This window comes from Pituophis catenifer, unplaced genomic scaffold (genome assembly GCF_029215685.1).
Source record: "Pituophis catenifer annectens isolate HBS135680 unplaced genomic scaffold, rPitCat1.0.hap2 SCAF_1, whole genome shotgun sequence".
Taxonomy (NCBI): Eukaryota; Metazoa; Chordata; class Lepidosauria; order Squamata; family Colubridae; genus Pituophis; species Pituophis catenifer.
The window spans coordinates 68,360,567-68,376,312 of NW_027256881.1; the positions used below are offsets into that span (position 1 = coordinate 68,360,567).

At 33.3% G+C, this 15,746-nt stretch overlaps 1 protein-coding gene across 1 annotated transcript in view; it reads right to left on the minus strand.

Annotated features, from left to right (window-relative positions):
• Positions 1-15,746, minus strand: part of RYR2 (ryanodine receptor 2) — a 270,507-nt gene that overhangs the window by 12,026 nt on the left and 242,735 nt on the right. The window contains exons 86-98 of the mRNA XM_070932540.1: positions 14,945-15,025; positions 14,641-14,729; positions 13,280-13,408; positions 11,794-11,898; positions 10,884-10,965; positions 8,091-9,394; positions 7,663-7,730; positions 7,053-7,200; positions 6,231-6,317; positions 5,004-5,222; positions 3,979-4,109; positions 2,743-2,785; positions 643-776 (exon numbers count right to left, since the gene is read on the minus strand). Of these exons, the coding sequence (XP_070788641.1) occupies positions 643-776; positions 2,743-2,785; positions 3,979-4,109; positions 5,004-5,222; positions 6,231-6,317; positions 7,053-7,200; positions 7,663-7,730; positions 8,091-9,394; positions 10,884-10,965; positions 11,794-11,898; positions 13,280-13,408; positions 14,641-14,729; positions 14,945-15,025 (2,620 nt within the window). The remainder of the gene's footprint in view (positions 1-642; positions 777-2,742; positions 2,786-3,978; positions 4,110-5,003; positions 5,223-6,230; positions 6,318-7,052; positions 7,201-7,662; positions 7,731-8,090; positions 9,395-10,883; positions 10,966-11,793; positions 11,899-13,279; positions 13,409-14,640; positions 14,730-14,944; positions 15,026-15,746) is intronic.

The window sequence follows — 15,746 nt, forward strand, 5'->3', positions numbered from 1 at the left end:
TGTGCTCTGCACAGCTGCTCTTGGTAAGGAGACTGCAGGGCAGCAATCAACCATGGAATGGAACACTGAGAGATGAAGGGATTAACAATCAAACTCACAATCACATCAGAGCCTTTTGAAGACACTAAATTCAGTAGTCTCAATTCTAATCCATTTCTGAAACTGTTTATTTAACTATCTTAAAGCTATCAGAGATCTTCAGAAAGGTAAGTTTGAACAGCTACCTGGTAAATGTATCTTCATTTCTGAGCAAAAGAAAAATTAACTGTAAATTTAAGAACTTAAAGAATTTGAACTAAATGGCAAAAAGCTAAGTAAGATTTTGAACCAAAGTATTATTTTATTATGAATATAGTTATAAAAATATTATTTTCAAAAATCATTATGAAAAAAAATAATTGTGGGGAAAATAGGAGGAAGAAGGAACATAATGTATGTTTGCTCCCTTGAGTTATATCATTCTATATTTCACAAATTATAGTTTCCCGTTCCCATAAATATAGTATGTTTCTGACATGTATTCACACTTACATTTTGGAATAATTCATGTTCATATGAGAAAGAAGGCTATAAGTCAGACATAAGAAGCAAGAGAAATGTTAAAGGTTCAACAACAAATAAAGCAACATTTTAAATACTTACACAGCTGATAAAGAACTATCCTTTTTGGGTTTCTTTTTTTCTCGAGCATCACTGAAATCTAGAGCAGCCTTGTCCATTCCCAGCAATTCACTGATTCGGTCTTTGCCATAAAACTCTCCATATTTATCCATAACCTGAAACAATATAGTAACTATTTTTTTTTTTCCTTCTGAAATGTTATTTATCTGAACCCGGGTTTTTACAGAACCCTCATCATACAGTGATTAAGGTGCAATATTTTTATATAAAATTCTATATTTTTAGATACCTCTAACTTTGATAATGGGACAAAGAGGATCAAATTAGAAGGATCTTTGACCTGACAAGTTATAGGTTGTATACCTCAATGGTTTGAAGAGAACTTGTAAACTGGATTGCAGGATCTTCTACAATGAGTAAGAAGTTAAATGCAAACAGAGATTATGTGAAGAGTCAGGAAGCTTTTTATCTTAGATTTGCTGGCTCTAAATTAGTCCTGCCAATAGGAAGGGTGACAGAAATGAGGAAAGGAAACTAATTTGGGAAGAGGCAATACCCTAATTTAGGATCTGGCAAGGAGGAAAAAGAAGGAAGGCAGAGATGGAAAAAGGCGCAGAGACAGAGAGAAAGAAGAGAATATAAGAGTGTTTAGAAATAGCAGGGAACTTCCTCCCTTCCCCAGCTTAATAAGTATTGAGGAACAAGAGGGGAAGAAGGGCAAACATGAGACTTTGTGCAAAAAATACTAGAACAAGTATTGTCAGCTAAATCAATAGGGTGTGAAGAGCTGGCAGTTCATCTGTGAGGAGAAGCTGAGAAGCAATTTGAAGACTTAACCCAAGAAAATAAAGGTGCAAAGACAAGAGAGAAAAGAGAAAACTAGACTGAAGACTATCAGCCAGGAAGCCACTACAGGAATGATGGCAGAGAACATTAGAGTGAGCCCATTTTTGAAGATGCAGAAGGATAGCTAATGTGTTTCCAGATAGTTAACTTAATTACTGTACATAATATATAGTTCCTCTTATATCAGTAGGCATATTGCTTACTTTCTAATTATTATTATTGCATATAAATTATTCTAATTTCTAATTATTGCATATAAATAAAAATGTTTTTAAAAATCCTTTGTATTTAAATGTGGGATATTCTTTTCCTTATTGGATAGCCTGGGGGATGGCAAGGGGAGACATATCTTAGGACTTCTTCTGTTAGCAGAAGTGTGCAAGATAAAATATATTCTACAGGAGCTGGAAAATCTCTAGGAAAAGACTCATCTAGTGTAGCATTAATGTTATAGCTGATTAAAAAGTATCATACCTCTTTAAATCACAAACCAATAATGATTCTGAACATAAAAGTACTATCATCTTATTGAGCAAGCCTTGTTCATATGACTGAATGTATGTTGGTTTGAAGAGAGAATGAAGTCAAACATAAATGTTTTAGCTCCATTTATGCTGACTCATAAATAGAGCCAACTCAACTTTATTTTAATCTAAAACACTAGTGCATTGTTTTTAAAATGCAAAGTAATGTATACCCTCTTCTTATTTAACCACCATAATCCATTCCTTAAATCAGAAACAAAATAGTTGGACAGAGAGGGGGAGGGAGAGCATGAGGATCACCAGTTGTTGCCACCTCATTTAGATGAAATTCTTTCTCTTGCAGCTATATATAGTCTCATTCCAGTGTGCATTGTTGTAAGGCAAATTACATTGTGCTTTAAGTGTGCATTGGTTGTGCATTGGTTGGAAAATGATTTTTTTAAATTACCATTTTATTTGCAAACATTTGCTAAATGAGGTAACCATTAAACTCCATGAGGCTGGTCAACACTGACTCAAACATATACACACAGACACAATCAGCACTTTAACAGAGACTTAGTAATAGTCACTGAGCAATGAACATGCCCCATAAACTTCATTAGCGGTGCATTCTGTTTGATGTAAAATTGAGTGAACGATCCCAGTATAGGTACTCAATATGGATAAGAAATCTGATCATATGAACTCATAATTACAACCAACAATGGTAGAAAATAAAGTAGGTCAGAAATTAGACCAAGCTATTTAAAACTGAAACGTATAATTCAACAATAATGAAAGACTTTACCTTTCTTTTCACAAACTTGTCCCAATAGTTATTAGGAAAAGACCTATGATTTGAAAGAAATTCTGTTTAAATATAAATTATTATTCACACCAATAAACATAGTCTTTTCTGAACTCCAAATTTACAGAGATCTTTCTTGGATGTTCCAAGTTTTCCTCACCTGTAAAGGGACTTATGGAAGTTACAATTTCTCACTGGAAAATAATGCTCAGTGGACCAGTTAGATAATCATTTAACAAATACAACTAATGCAATGCAAGTTCATTTTTTTTCCTTCCTGAAATTAAAGTTCAAGATTAAACTGATACTAGTTATTTCCTTTATATTTTATTTCTTAAATTGCAACTAAATGTCCCTTTTCTCAAACATTGTCCAGTTACATAGGCTGATTGACTTATTGCGTTACTATCAAAAATTTGAATAAACTTATGAATTACTTTCAAATCTGAAATCTGATACCACATGAAGTCCTCATTTTTTATAATTCTGGATAAATAATGAAATCCCACATAGCACAGCATTCAGTATTACAGGAAGCTTAATTTGCTATCTGCTTGGATGCAGAATTGTACTGGTAAACATTTGTCTGGTAAATGTTAAATATTACATTAAGCCATTAAATTATGTGTAAAGATAGATTATTTTTAATTATATCAATTGCACATTCATAAATCAGCTCTGTTAATCCAGATCAACGGGGAGATATAAAAAGCTTTGCAAGGAAATTTAAGAATAAATATATATTTAAGAGTTTACAAATTTCAGGGCAGCTAATAAAACATACATTTGTTAATTATATAAAGGTGTGCATTCTCAGAATCTAAAGATAATGCATTAGAGGATTAATTTTGCAATTTTCTGAGCCAAGACTTGAACAAAGTAATTGAAAGTTGTGAGAAATCGAGAAAATAATAATTGTTGTTTACAAAAGATTTTAAGGGATGAAATATAAAGATAATTTATTATTGCCATGCATTATCATTTTTTAATCTACATAAAATCTACGTAGTGTGAATTTTTACTGCCACAATTATACTAAGTGCATACTTAAACGCTTTCATTTAGTGCTTGTTATTTTCAAAATAGAATTTCATACTGAAATATACTTAGGACAGCTATAGCTGCCTCCATTTTTGCAATTTGTGTGTCCCAGATGTATCCAATCGCTACTTATTCCTAATAAAATTAAAAGTGAAGTATATAAACTATGAAGCGTCAAAAAAGATAAAGACTCACTGTGTATTGATGACAAGTCTGTCCCATTGTCCCTTAATATCATCCTCTGAAGGCTGTTCTGTAATATATAGCCCGTCAAATTCCAATTTCCTCGCAACTTCTTTTTCTCGCTTAAATATTACCAATGGAACCTGGAAATAGAAATACAAAAAGTTGTTTAATTCACTCGGAAGCAATTAGTTGTTAACCGTATATGGATGCTGAGAAAAATGTAAAGAACTGATAAACTTACATACTTCTCTAAAGTAAGTGCCATTGCCCCTGCCCTTTGGAACAGCCCCTCTGCCCCTCAGAGATGAGGCAGGCCCTGTCTCTCTCCTGATTTGCTTGGAGCCCACAGCCATTGGGTTACTTAGCATTTTGCAAGTCCTTCTTCTGCCTTTCTAGGCAGAAGTTTTAATTGAGTTTTAATTTCTCTACTCTTGTTTTAATTGCCTCTTAATATAATGCTTATATACAGCTTTTATGTTTTACTTGCATTTTACTTAGTTGCTTTGTGGGGAAGATAAATATTTTCTGCATTTGATATATCAATCAATCAGTAAAATAGTATGTACAAAGACTTTCTCCCAAAAAGATGATATAATCCAGTGAAGAGAGATGGCAAGGGTGAGGAAAGAGAAGAAATTTAACTGATTCTCCTTTCCCACTGCAATCTTCTATTTCATTTTCCACACTACTTTAGAATGTCCTTTCCAGAAAATGTTTAGAAGCTATAATGGATTACAACAAGAAGGGACAATTACCAGTAATCATTGCTTCTTCTTGTCATTAACAGGTATACAACAGGTGCACAAAATTAACTGTGCATTTCTCTAGTATGTTCTTTCCAACAAAAAGAATTACAGTTTTGACTTGTTTGCATTCACATTGTTGACATAGTTACTTCTTCTGACAACAACCCAATAAAATAAAATACACACACATACACATAATGAGTTATCAGAGAGAGGGAGACAAACATAAAAATAAGTCCAAGGGAATTAATAGTCCAGTAAGCAGAGGTGACATTCTTGTTCTCTTACTTTCAGACAGTAATACCCAATGATGCAGAAAAAGGAAATGACAGTGTGTAAAATTGCTAAAATGCGGAGTGTAGGTTCCATGTAGCCACTGCTTTCTTCAAGGACATAGTGTACTGTGATGATTCTATGAGAAGGACTTTCTAGGCTGTTTAGCTTCATTTTCTCAGCAGTATTAACTACTTGTATTTCCTTTTCTTCTGTCACTGAAGATGTAGATACCTGTTGAAGAAAATTTGATGGAAATATCACATTTCTACAAGCTACACACAAAAGAAAAGGACTAATGGGTGGAAACAAGACTATTCCAGAGGTAGATCATTGACATTTAACAGCAGGAAGCCTTGAGCTGAGATTCTGCCAGATCTCAACCCCTCAATTTCTTTCTCTGCTGGCATTTCTTATTTTCTTTAGTCATATGCTATTCAAATTTTACAAAAAATCCTCAATTTACAACCATTCGGTTAGTGACTATTCAAAGTTACAACATCACTGAATAAAGTGACTTATGGCCGTTTTTCATGCTTACAACCACTGCAGCATTCCCATGGTCTTGTGATCAGAATTCAACCGCTTGGTAATGTGATTATCTTTTGTGACCTTCTGACAAGCAAAGTCAATGGGGAGCCATATTCATTTTACATCTATGTTACTAACTTAACTATAGTGATTCATTTAACAACTGAGGCAAGAAAGGTCATAAAATGGGGCAAAACTCAATTAACAACTGCCATGCTTAGCAACAGAAATTTTGGACTCAAATTGTGGTTGTAAATCGAGGACTGCCTATATTTTCAAATCATATCTTTAAACAGTATTCACTGCTCTACAAAGCTTAAGTATTTTTAATAGTGTTTTAGCCTCCATCAGCATCTCCCCAATCATTACATATGTCTATTCTTGCCTTATAAAATTATGGTATAGATTGCGCTATTATAAAACCTAGTAAAACTTTGTTGACTTATAATCTTGGAATACAGAGAAATGATACAGAATAAATTAAATCACCTTTAATGCACATTTGTGCAGTAAATACATATGCTAAAAGTTGTCTACATAAGCAAGCCCTAAATTCAGGATATTATGTCAGAATTTTACACTACAACATAGCCTAAGAGAGTAAAATAACTGATTATGATTATGAATAAACACTTTGAGTTAAAAATCACTTAGTTTTTTATATGTTAATTTCACATCCGAATGATAAAGTTTAAAGTATGAAGGATTTACCTTGTAGAACAAAAGAATGAAATTAATGGCAAATGCAACAAATAAAGCCAGCATCCTCATGTTGTAAAAATTCCGAGCAAAATAATTCTGGAAAAACAAATAATTTCGAATCAGTTTTACGTAATAGTTAATATATACAAATATATACAAAGAAACTGAATTAGAAATCAGGAAACTGAGTTCTAGTCCACTCTTAGACACAAAAGCTGGCTGAGTGATTTTGGGCTAATCTCTCTATCTCAGCCAAACCCACCTCACACTGAAGTTATTATAAAGAAAATAGGAGATAACATTATGAATTGTATACAATAAAGACAGGACGTAAAGCTAACAAATAAATATTTTTAATAGCTAGTTACGCTTAATATCTTTATCGTCTCTACATAACTTGCAGAATGCTATTCTAAATAATTACATAAGAAGTTTTCCACTTCTAATTATTCACATAATTTATGACAATTAAAAGTACTTATCTAAATTATGTGTATTTAATGTTTAAAGAATTGTATCTGAACAGTGTGTATATTAAACAATGCCAAATTATACTAAAATGCAAATAAGAAAGTAGAAACAAACAATATTTTCCCATCTACGGTACATATTTCATGTAGATGTTTGATAATCTGCAATAAGGGAGAAAATATCCAGAAATGGTTTGGCATTCCCTTCCCAAAGAATTTTTTGTGAAAATAAATAATGTCTAGCTTTGGAATAGACATAGACATAAAAATGAATTAAGCTGCAAATATCAACATTTAAACAAGTATGTATACAAAATGTACTATGTGGAATTCTTGTCTATTTTAATTTTTAAACCCTTACAAGAACTTTTTGTTGATATGCAATAATTTTTTTCCAGAAGGCAGATTCTTGCAATTCTAGTTCACCATGCCTATGTTTATGACGCTGCTTTGGTTTCTGCTTTCCCTTATCTTCTTTTGTTTTCTCTTCCTTTTCTCCATCTTCTCCCCTGTAGACACATATTTTCCAAAACTATAATATCAGTCAATTAAAATTTAATATCTCAATGAGGAAAGAATCAACTGTTGCACCATGGGAAGGAGAGGTATTTTTTTTCCAAGGACACAGGTATGCTAATAGTTGAACAAAGACTATGAAAAATGTACGATATATAAAGAGCGCAGAAAAACTAATAACAATAACCATTTTATAATAAAATTAAAATGGAAAAGAATATTGTATTAAAAAGTAAAAATATATTACAAAATAAAAGTGGTATAATTCTAGGTTACAAACTCCTACAAGGTTCCTCAAGTACAATAAATGTAAAGTAAAGTAAATATATACAAACAAATTGTTAATTTATACTGCATTACAAAATTTAGAATTCTCATGAACATCCTTGGTGTTTTTTCCCCAATAAGGTCACAATCTTGATGAAACTATTAATTCCAAAAGGAATGGGACATACTCTGCTTTTTCATGTTCGAATTTAGTATCTTCTCTTTCATCTTTTTCACCTTCATTCATCTTCTGGTCCTTGAATAAATAAAAATAAACAAGAAGAAAACATTATGACAATGATCCATTTTGAAATTATATGGCATAACACAAAAAAAAAGGTTATGGCTACTACAAAATCTTTAAAATACACATACATTCTATGGCTCATGTAGAAAATAAGGTAACACATTTTCACTTGAAAATGATTCTTTCATTTTAAAATTGAACCTAATTTTTAAACCCTTACCATCTTGAAAAACAATTACCTAAAATTACCTAAAGATTGTAACCCATTTTAAAACAAGAAAAACTTTTTAGCTTTCATTAATTAAACCAGCTTTTAAAAATGAAAAGAGAGAGTTAAACAAGACAGATAAATAAAACCAGTATTTGTACCTGTACTTTTTCTTGCACATCAGGTAAAGGGAGTAAAGAAGGACTGCTCAACAAATCGCTCAACCCTGCATTTGGATTATGTGGAATTAGTTTATACTGTCCTCCTTCTCGTTTCAAATCTAAGCCAAAAATATCTGAGAGGAGGTCAGTATCTTCAGATAGAGCTTTGAGATCAGTCAGGTCTTCTGCAGGCAAAGCCGCTTCGGCTGGCTTCCTTTCTACTTCTTCTCCATCACCACGGACCTCATCCTGAGTAGGGTCAGGCATGTTAGCTAAAAGTTCGGCTACTTTAATTTTCTTGGCTCCTTCAACAAGGCTCCCTCCAAGCAGCAAGCTGTACATGATTTGAAAGAAGCCTCTGAAGACGCTCGATAAAAAATGCATGAAACCCATTAAAATGGTCCAGTAGGAAGAAAACAAAGCCATGACCATGTCCTTCATGGTCATTTTTTTCATCTTCTTCATTTGCTTCTTTATACTTTTCATGCTTAACATTTTCATCAGAGTCATTATGTTATGCCTAAGGGCTATTAATGCTGATGTGATTGTCACTAGAGAGAAGAATCCTATTCGGGGGTCTTGATCTTCCAGCTTGTCATTTTCATTTTCTTCTTTATTCATAGACCGCTCGTTCAGATCTGATTCTGAGATCTGAGCAGCCAACTGCATTTCAAAGATGGTATCTTCACAAAAATTAACAAAAAGTTCCATTTTTTCCTTTTCCCCTCCTTCATTTACTACATCGAAAATAAACTGCCTCTTTGACTCTTTAACCTGAGGTTTCTCCCACTGCGTCCGACTTGATTCACTGATCTCAAAGTAAACTCGTTCAATGCGCTTTGCGCTGCCCATTATTTCTATGCGTCCTAAAAATGGCTGGAAGTAGTTGAGAACACTGTCTGCCAATTCAAGGAAAGTTTGCAGTCGCGTATCATGGGGCATGTGCTCGGATAAGTTTGTCAGCAAAACAGCAACGTTGAAGCCAATGTCTTTAGCTGGCTCATGAAATCGTTTCACAAATTCCTCATAGTCCAAAGTTTCATTCTCATCTGTTTCAGCACAGGAGAGCAGAAACTCAGTTTCCGATTGAGTATAATGTTTGTGGCTCTCCATCGCTTTGTGGAAATCTCTCTTGGAAATAATGCCCTTACCATCCGGATCATATTCTTTGAATGCATCAGAGAAAGTTAAATCCTTCAGTTTTAGAAACATATCAAAAAACTTTAGAATCATTTCTACATTGTTGAACGATTCCACCAGCATGTCAACCATTTGCTTGCCGATTGTTCCATTCACAACATTACCTGAATGAGGGAAAGTGCATCACTAATCTTATTGAAATGACTGACTTACTTTAAATTGTCTAAGTAACACAAAGAAATATTATAAATATTGAAATTATACTACAAATCTGAGGACAGCAATATTGTATTTCTAAATAATATTTAAAAACATTTAGTTAATATTTAAAATTGACCAAACTTGAAACAACCTGTATTTTTATTTCAAGCTTAAAAGACAAAGTATTTTACAATTGCATTACATTACATTTCAGCTACTGATGCTCCCATTTCTCTGTTCTGAATTACAGAGCGCATATCATGGTTGACGGGCTATCAGGAGCTGTTGTTGAGTGGAAATGGTCATAGTTGGTGGTCAATCGAGAATCAGCTAGAGATTACCCATATTTCTGTACAAACTTTGTGGTTATATCTTTATACAAACATACCCTGACAAAGAAGATGCACAGGAAAGGGAAAGGTTTATCATGCTCCTATCAGCTTAATCAGCATCGGTTCCAAGGAATTGGAATTTCTTGTTTATGCTCATTATAATTTTTGTAGGTTGAGAGAGCACAGTTCAAAAAAAGGCAAATGGTTTGTGTGGACACTTATCCATGTGTGTATGCTCACCAACTACACTAGCCAGATCAATTTTTTGGCTGACGGAGGGAATTATGCCTTGTGGCAGACTGAAGGTTTCAGGGGTTGCATATGGTGCACAGATTACAATTGGAGATAAGCTTTTATGAATGCAAGTATCACTATTCCTTTATTCCAAGAAAAGCCTTTTAAAGAAAGCTTTTTCCTCTGAAATGAAGGAAAACTTAATTTGATCACTCAAGATCAGCATTAGTAAAGGGCCTAAACTGGTAGTCCGCTGGAGAATCAAAAGCATGGTAAATTAAGGGGATCCAAAATTGCAGTCAGCATATTCCTGAGTATTCTACTTTATAATCTATCACCACCATCCACTAGATATAACCCACTTCCCTTCTGTCTATACAGTACTAAGGTTACAACAGTATGCACTGAAGATCTGACTACACAGTACTAGGGATTCCCACATTATTATTTTGCAAATAGATCTGTCTGCCAGAGAGGAATTGTTTCATAGTATTAACATCCTTCCCCACCCTTAATTAATCTCTAGAAAGATTAGAATGTGTTTCATTTTTATGTACCTCAGTAAATGTAAATGCATTTCATTTTTATGTACCTCACTAAAATCAGAAAATGTTATCATTTTTTAATTGATTACCAGAGTTGGAATTTTTCCACAGTAATTTATACAAATTGGCAGGCTGCATACTCTCACTGATATTAATCATGTGTTTGCATTTCATTCATTGACACTACAGTAGGGAGGAAAGTATAACCTCTTTCTTCCCTCTTGTGATCCTAATAAATGTGGATTTTTAAGATATATTTTGCACTAGGAATAAACACCCCATAGGTGCAATTTGAAAAATAACTTAATAAAATGTGTTTAAAATTATAATTTGAAACTTACCTTCCAACATAGATAGCAGCATGACCACCATATCTTTCTGAAGGTCCATTAATTCTTTCAATAATTCAATTTGACTAGAATCCTGTCAATATAAATATAAGATTCCCAGAAGTCTTTTTTATACTGCAAGGAGATAAAATCTTATTCCTGCCTTGCCACAACTTAAAAGAAAAGAAGAGGACAGGGATTTTCAAACATTCCTTTAGGAATAATTCATGTGAAATTATTTACATTAATTTCTTCAGACTCTACATCTTGAATCACCCAGAGAACAACAACCCTTCTCAAAAAAAGTGATAAATATCAAGAAGTCTACCAGATTTAACCCCAATAAAGCCTATCTTTGCCACTTTCTGAATCCTTCCAGGACTTCTAATTTTTATAGTTCTGCAGTTGTTTTTCAAGAGTTCATTAGGTTATATATTTCTCCCACTAACATCTAGCAACCTAGAATTAAGGAGAAATTTCCTAACAGTGAGAACAATTAACCAATCGAATGGCTTGCCTTCAGAAATTGTGGGTGCTTCAGCACTGGAAGTTTTTAAGAAGAGACTGGGGAGCCACTTGCCTAGAATGGTATAGGGTCTCCTGCTTGTGCAGGGGGTTGGACTAGAAGACCTTCAAGGTCCCTTCCATCTCTGTTATTCTTTATTTCTGTTATCTTTTTAAGCGCTGTCCCTACTAGAAACAAGTATTGAACTATTTGTTCTTCTCCTTTGGTATAAATCAAATTTCATTACCCGTAGCATAATACAATCCAGTTGCCCAATCTGTTTTAACAATCAGTTCCAAAGAGAGTACTAATTCGTGGTGTTATAATATTACTGAGAGGCATTTAACTGAACAAACATTCATTACATTTTCTTTAATTAAATAGGAGTAACCATTTACATTAAAAATCATTCTGTACCTGAGAGAGCTTCATCTGCATGTGGGCAAAGACGTGAAGAAAACCAACCACAGCATCCCAAAGCCTGCTGTGTGCAAGACTCTGTTGATTACCTGTACACGGACCCTGAAAAAAAAAAACCACAACAACCTCAAAGAATAAAGAGCATACAACAGAAAAGTCACTTGGAGTCAGGTGGAACATCAATGTAATGAATTATTATTGTGAATATGAATCTAATGTAAATTTATCTTCTGCCAGTAAACTGTTATTACAAAGCAGCAATCGAGCCAAATAATAACATGTTATACAACATTTACACAAAAGTTGTTTTTCAATGATTATGTATTTCTAAATTCAAATCAAGGCCGTATGGATATTCTGTGAAAGTCAGCCTTTCCAATCACCTCAACAGGAAGGGCAACTTCAATTTGGCATTTACCCAACCAAATAAAAGGCCATCATATTATACAGATGGGTTCATTTACATGTGAAGTATACAGATGTATTTGTCCATTTATAGCTAGAGTCAGAAATAAGCATTACATTAACGCAACTGTTTAATTTATGCAAGGGACAAAAAAAATCTGCAATCGTACTAATTATCTAAGTAAAAAATGTATTATGGTCAAAGACCAAGACAAAGTGATCTAAAATTTCCAAATAAAATAGCACTGGTTTTAAAGTTTGTATTTCCCAAAATCGCTAAATCTTAAAGCTCACATACATACACACACACGAATATACAGTGTAAATATTTATAAAATAAAAGGTCATAATCCTCTTTTGATTTTTAAAGATTTAAGCACCAGGGGGACAAATTGGTTTTGTACTTACTCTATTCATCATGTCCATATAGCCATTTTAATTAGTTTTAGATCTTTGGGAGTCAAAACCTTCTACCAGTTATGGAACTCTACATAATTAAATTGTATAAAGCTCAATGGCCTAAAAGTTCAGTATTAATTTTAATGACTGTGTGTACCTGATGAGTCCTAATAAGGATGAAAGCAGTTGTAGTCTGCTTCCTGGTGGCCTAATACATAAAACCATAAGAATATGTAGTGCAAATGGTCACTCTAGGATGGTACACATAGAATGTTAGTATGAGTAACTGACATTAGATAACACATCTCTCTCTCTCTAATCTGAGAGTTTAAGGATGGTACACATAGGAAGGTGTATACTACTTAATAATTTGAAGAAATTCTAGCAGTTAGATAACTCACTTAAATTATTTAATTAGCACTCTTAAGTAATTTCAGTGAGTTATCTGCCTGGTAGAATTACTTCAAACTGTTAAGTGGTATTCATGTTCTTTGGTGCATTTTAATTAGAGATTATTTTCATATTGTTCACTTTGTGGAAATTAAGAGGTCACCACTTGCATACCAGAGCCTGCTCCTCTTCCTTTGTTGATAAACATGTTATTCCCAATTCATTTATTAGATTCCTTTAAAGGTCCAAGAGAGAGTCATGAAATGACATGGAAAAGCAATTTATTTACCTGAATATATTCTGTAAGAGTATTGAAGACTTGCTTTGCAACTTGAATAGCTTTAGAGAAATTACGTTGTCCTTGTTCATCAATAACTTCCTTTCCAGAATAATACCAATAGAAATCACTAATTGATTCCTAAAAATGAAAGAAGAAAAAGATAAAGCATATGATCTCACTATTTTTTCAAATAAATATGAATCTGGCAAATTTGTTAAAAATTGTTCATAAATTTTCCAAAACTCTGAGACAGATTAATATTACAAAAATATCCTCTGTAAAGATCCCATCAGCCTTAGAAATTCAAATAAGGTGCACATGAATCTTTTCATATAGGAATAATGAAAACTCAAGATTGAAACTTCAACTTTCATTTGATTTTCCTGATGTTACATTCTTTCCTTATCTGGTGTTATGTAGGAGAACACAGAAAGCAAAAAGGGGTAAGGAAGGATGGGAACTAATGCTTATGAAAATTTTGTACAAACATGGGAAGAGACTGGATGACTGCTGGAAAGAATTTTGCAAAGGGTGTCACCAATGTAGCTAGGGCAATTAAACCTTTTTTTCCTTTTACTGCTTTCTTGTTCCCATATTTCTAGTACCTGTGTTTCCCCAAAAATAAGACCCTGTTTTATATTTTTTGAACCCCGAAATAAGTACTTGGCCTTATTTTCAGAAAGGTCTTATTATTTGGGGGTGCATGGAACAAGACGGGGATCCTCTTGCTGTTTTAGCTGATTTCCAGCTCTGTCTCCCTAACCTTAACCAGAGGAAATGGCAGGGACTAGCTGTGCATGTGTTTAAATATTTTCAGGGGGGGCTTATTTTTGGAGGAGGGCTTATTTTTTGGTATATTTTAGAAGGATAAAGGAGAGGAAGTAGGCATTATCAATCTTGCTTTTTGATATAAAAATATTCCAATGTGGCAAAATATACATAACAGTGTTAAAATTAGCAAAATATAATAATAGTATTAAATGTGTTTGTGTGTGTGCGTGCATGTGCATGCGCGGAGGGATAAATAGTTTTTCATTTTTTCCCCCTACTTTTACTTTTTTGATCCAATTTCAAATTCGGGTTGTTAAGGAATAATTGTGATGAAAAATTTAAATCATGTTTATGTACAGTTTTTCTAATATGAGTATTCTTGCTTTGGAGAGGCAAAGTCACTTAGAAAATTTAGAAAAATATGGATGCTTATGTATTGCATAACTATTCTCAACTAAGTTTCAGAATTACTAATTAAAATGTGAAACTGAATAAATTTCTCTGCATTAAAGCTTTGAAACCTACTAATTAATACTCATACATTGATTTTGCAAAAATAATGTAAACTTAATGAAGCCTTACAGTGAGTGATATTTTACCTGAACTCTCAATAAATAATCCACAGTTGATATGATAATGTTGACAGTTGTATTATTACCAGTCTGAGTTCTCAAGTAATTCTGAAAACCTTGGAGAACAGAATGAGATGGAGTTAACATTTATCCTAATCTCAAACCTCCTGAAAATTATCAATATCATAATATGCTTCCTTGTATGTATTTAACTTTTTCAATATATTAATTATACCTACCAAACATATTATTTGGTTTACAAAATTAAGCTTCCTTTGTTATTTTGGTATTTTAGAGCATTGGATGCAATAGGAGGAGGAGGAGAACAAACCTGAATTATGACCTTCACAAAGCAACTGAAGGAACCGGAAGAGGTCACAGGTAAATTCATCATCCTGCATCACCTTTTCCCCTGTGGAAACGTCAATCCCAATAAGTATCATGACAAGATGCCAAGTAACGTTAGAACATCACATGTAGCACTTGTTGCTTTAAAAATTATAGACATAATTGCATCTTGTAACATTTTCTCAGAATCAGTTCCATGGTGTTCTTCTTTGGAAGTAGGTATGTTCATTCATTATGCGAAAAAAAAGTAAAATTTGAAAACATATCTCCCAAAAATGTAGCAGCATGGGCTTGGCAACATTTTATCTCTCATTTGAATTTTGAATTTGTGAACATATAATATTGGGAACCTAATGTTTGATAAGATGCAGGTAAAAAGAGTTACTTAAATAAGGATGTAATCTATAGATAGATACTGGAATAAGCAAGAGCTATTGTAATCAAACTAAATTAAGCTTATTGAAAATTTGCTTAGTTCTAAAATGCTTATTCAGGAGAAAGTTACTGAAGCCAATGAAATAAACTGATATATCTCTATTATTAAGTTTCTATTCATGAAAAATAAGAATGTAATACTGAATTCTTTAGGATTGCCTATATCTCTATTTCGAAAAGGATAGAGTGCTCATAGTCACTCATGCCTTAGTCATCTCCTGAATGGGCTACTGAAACCAAATTTCTACCCGAAGCTGCCCTTGAAGAGTATTGTTGTGGCCCGTCAGCGGCCTGTGCAGATTGTAGCTGATTCTGACAACGAGGAGGCTGGTGTGGTGCTGCATCAGCAG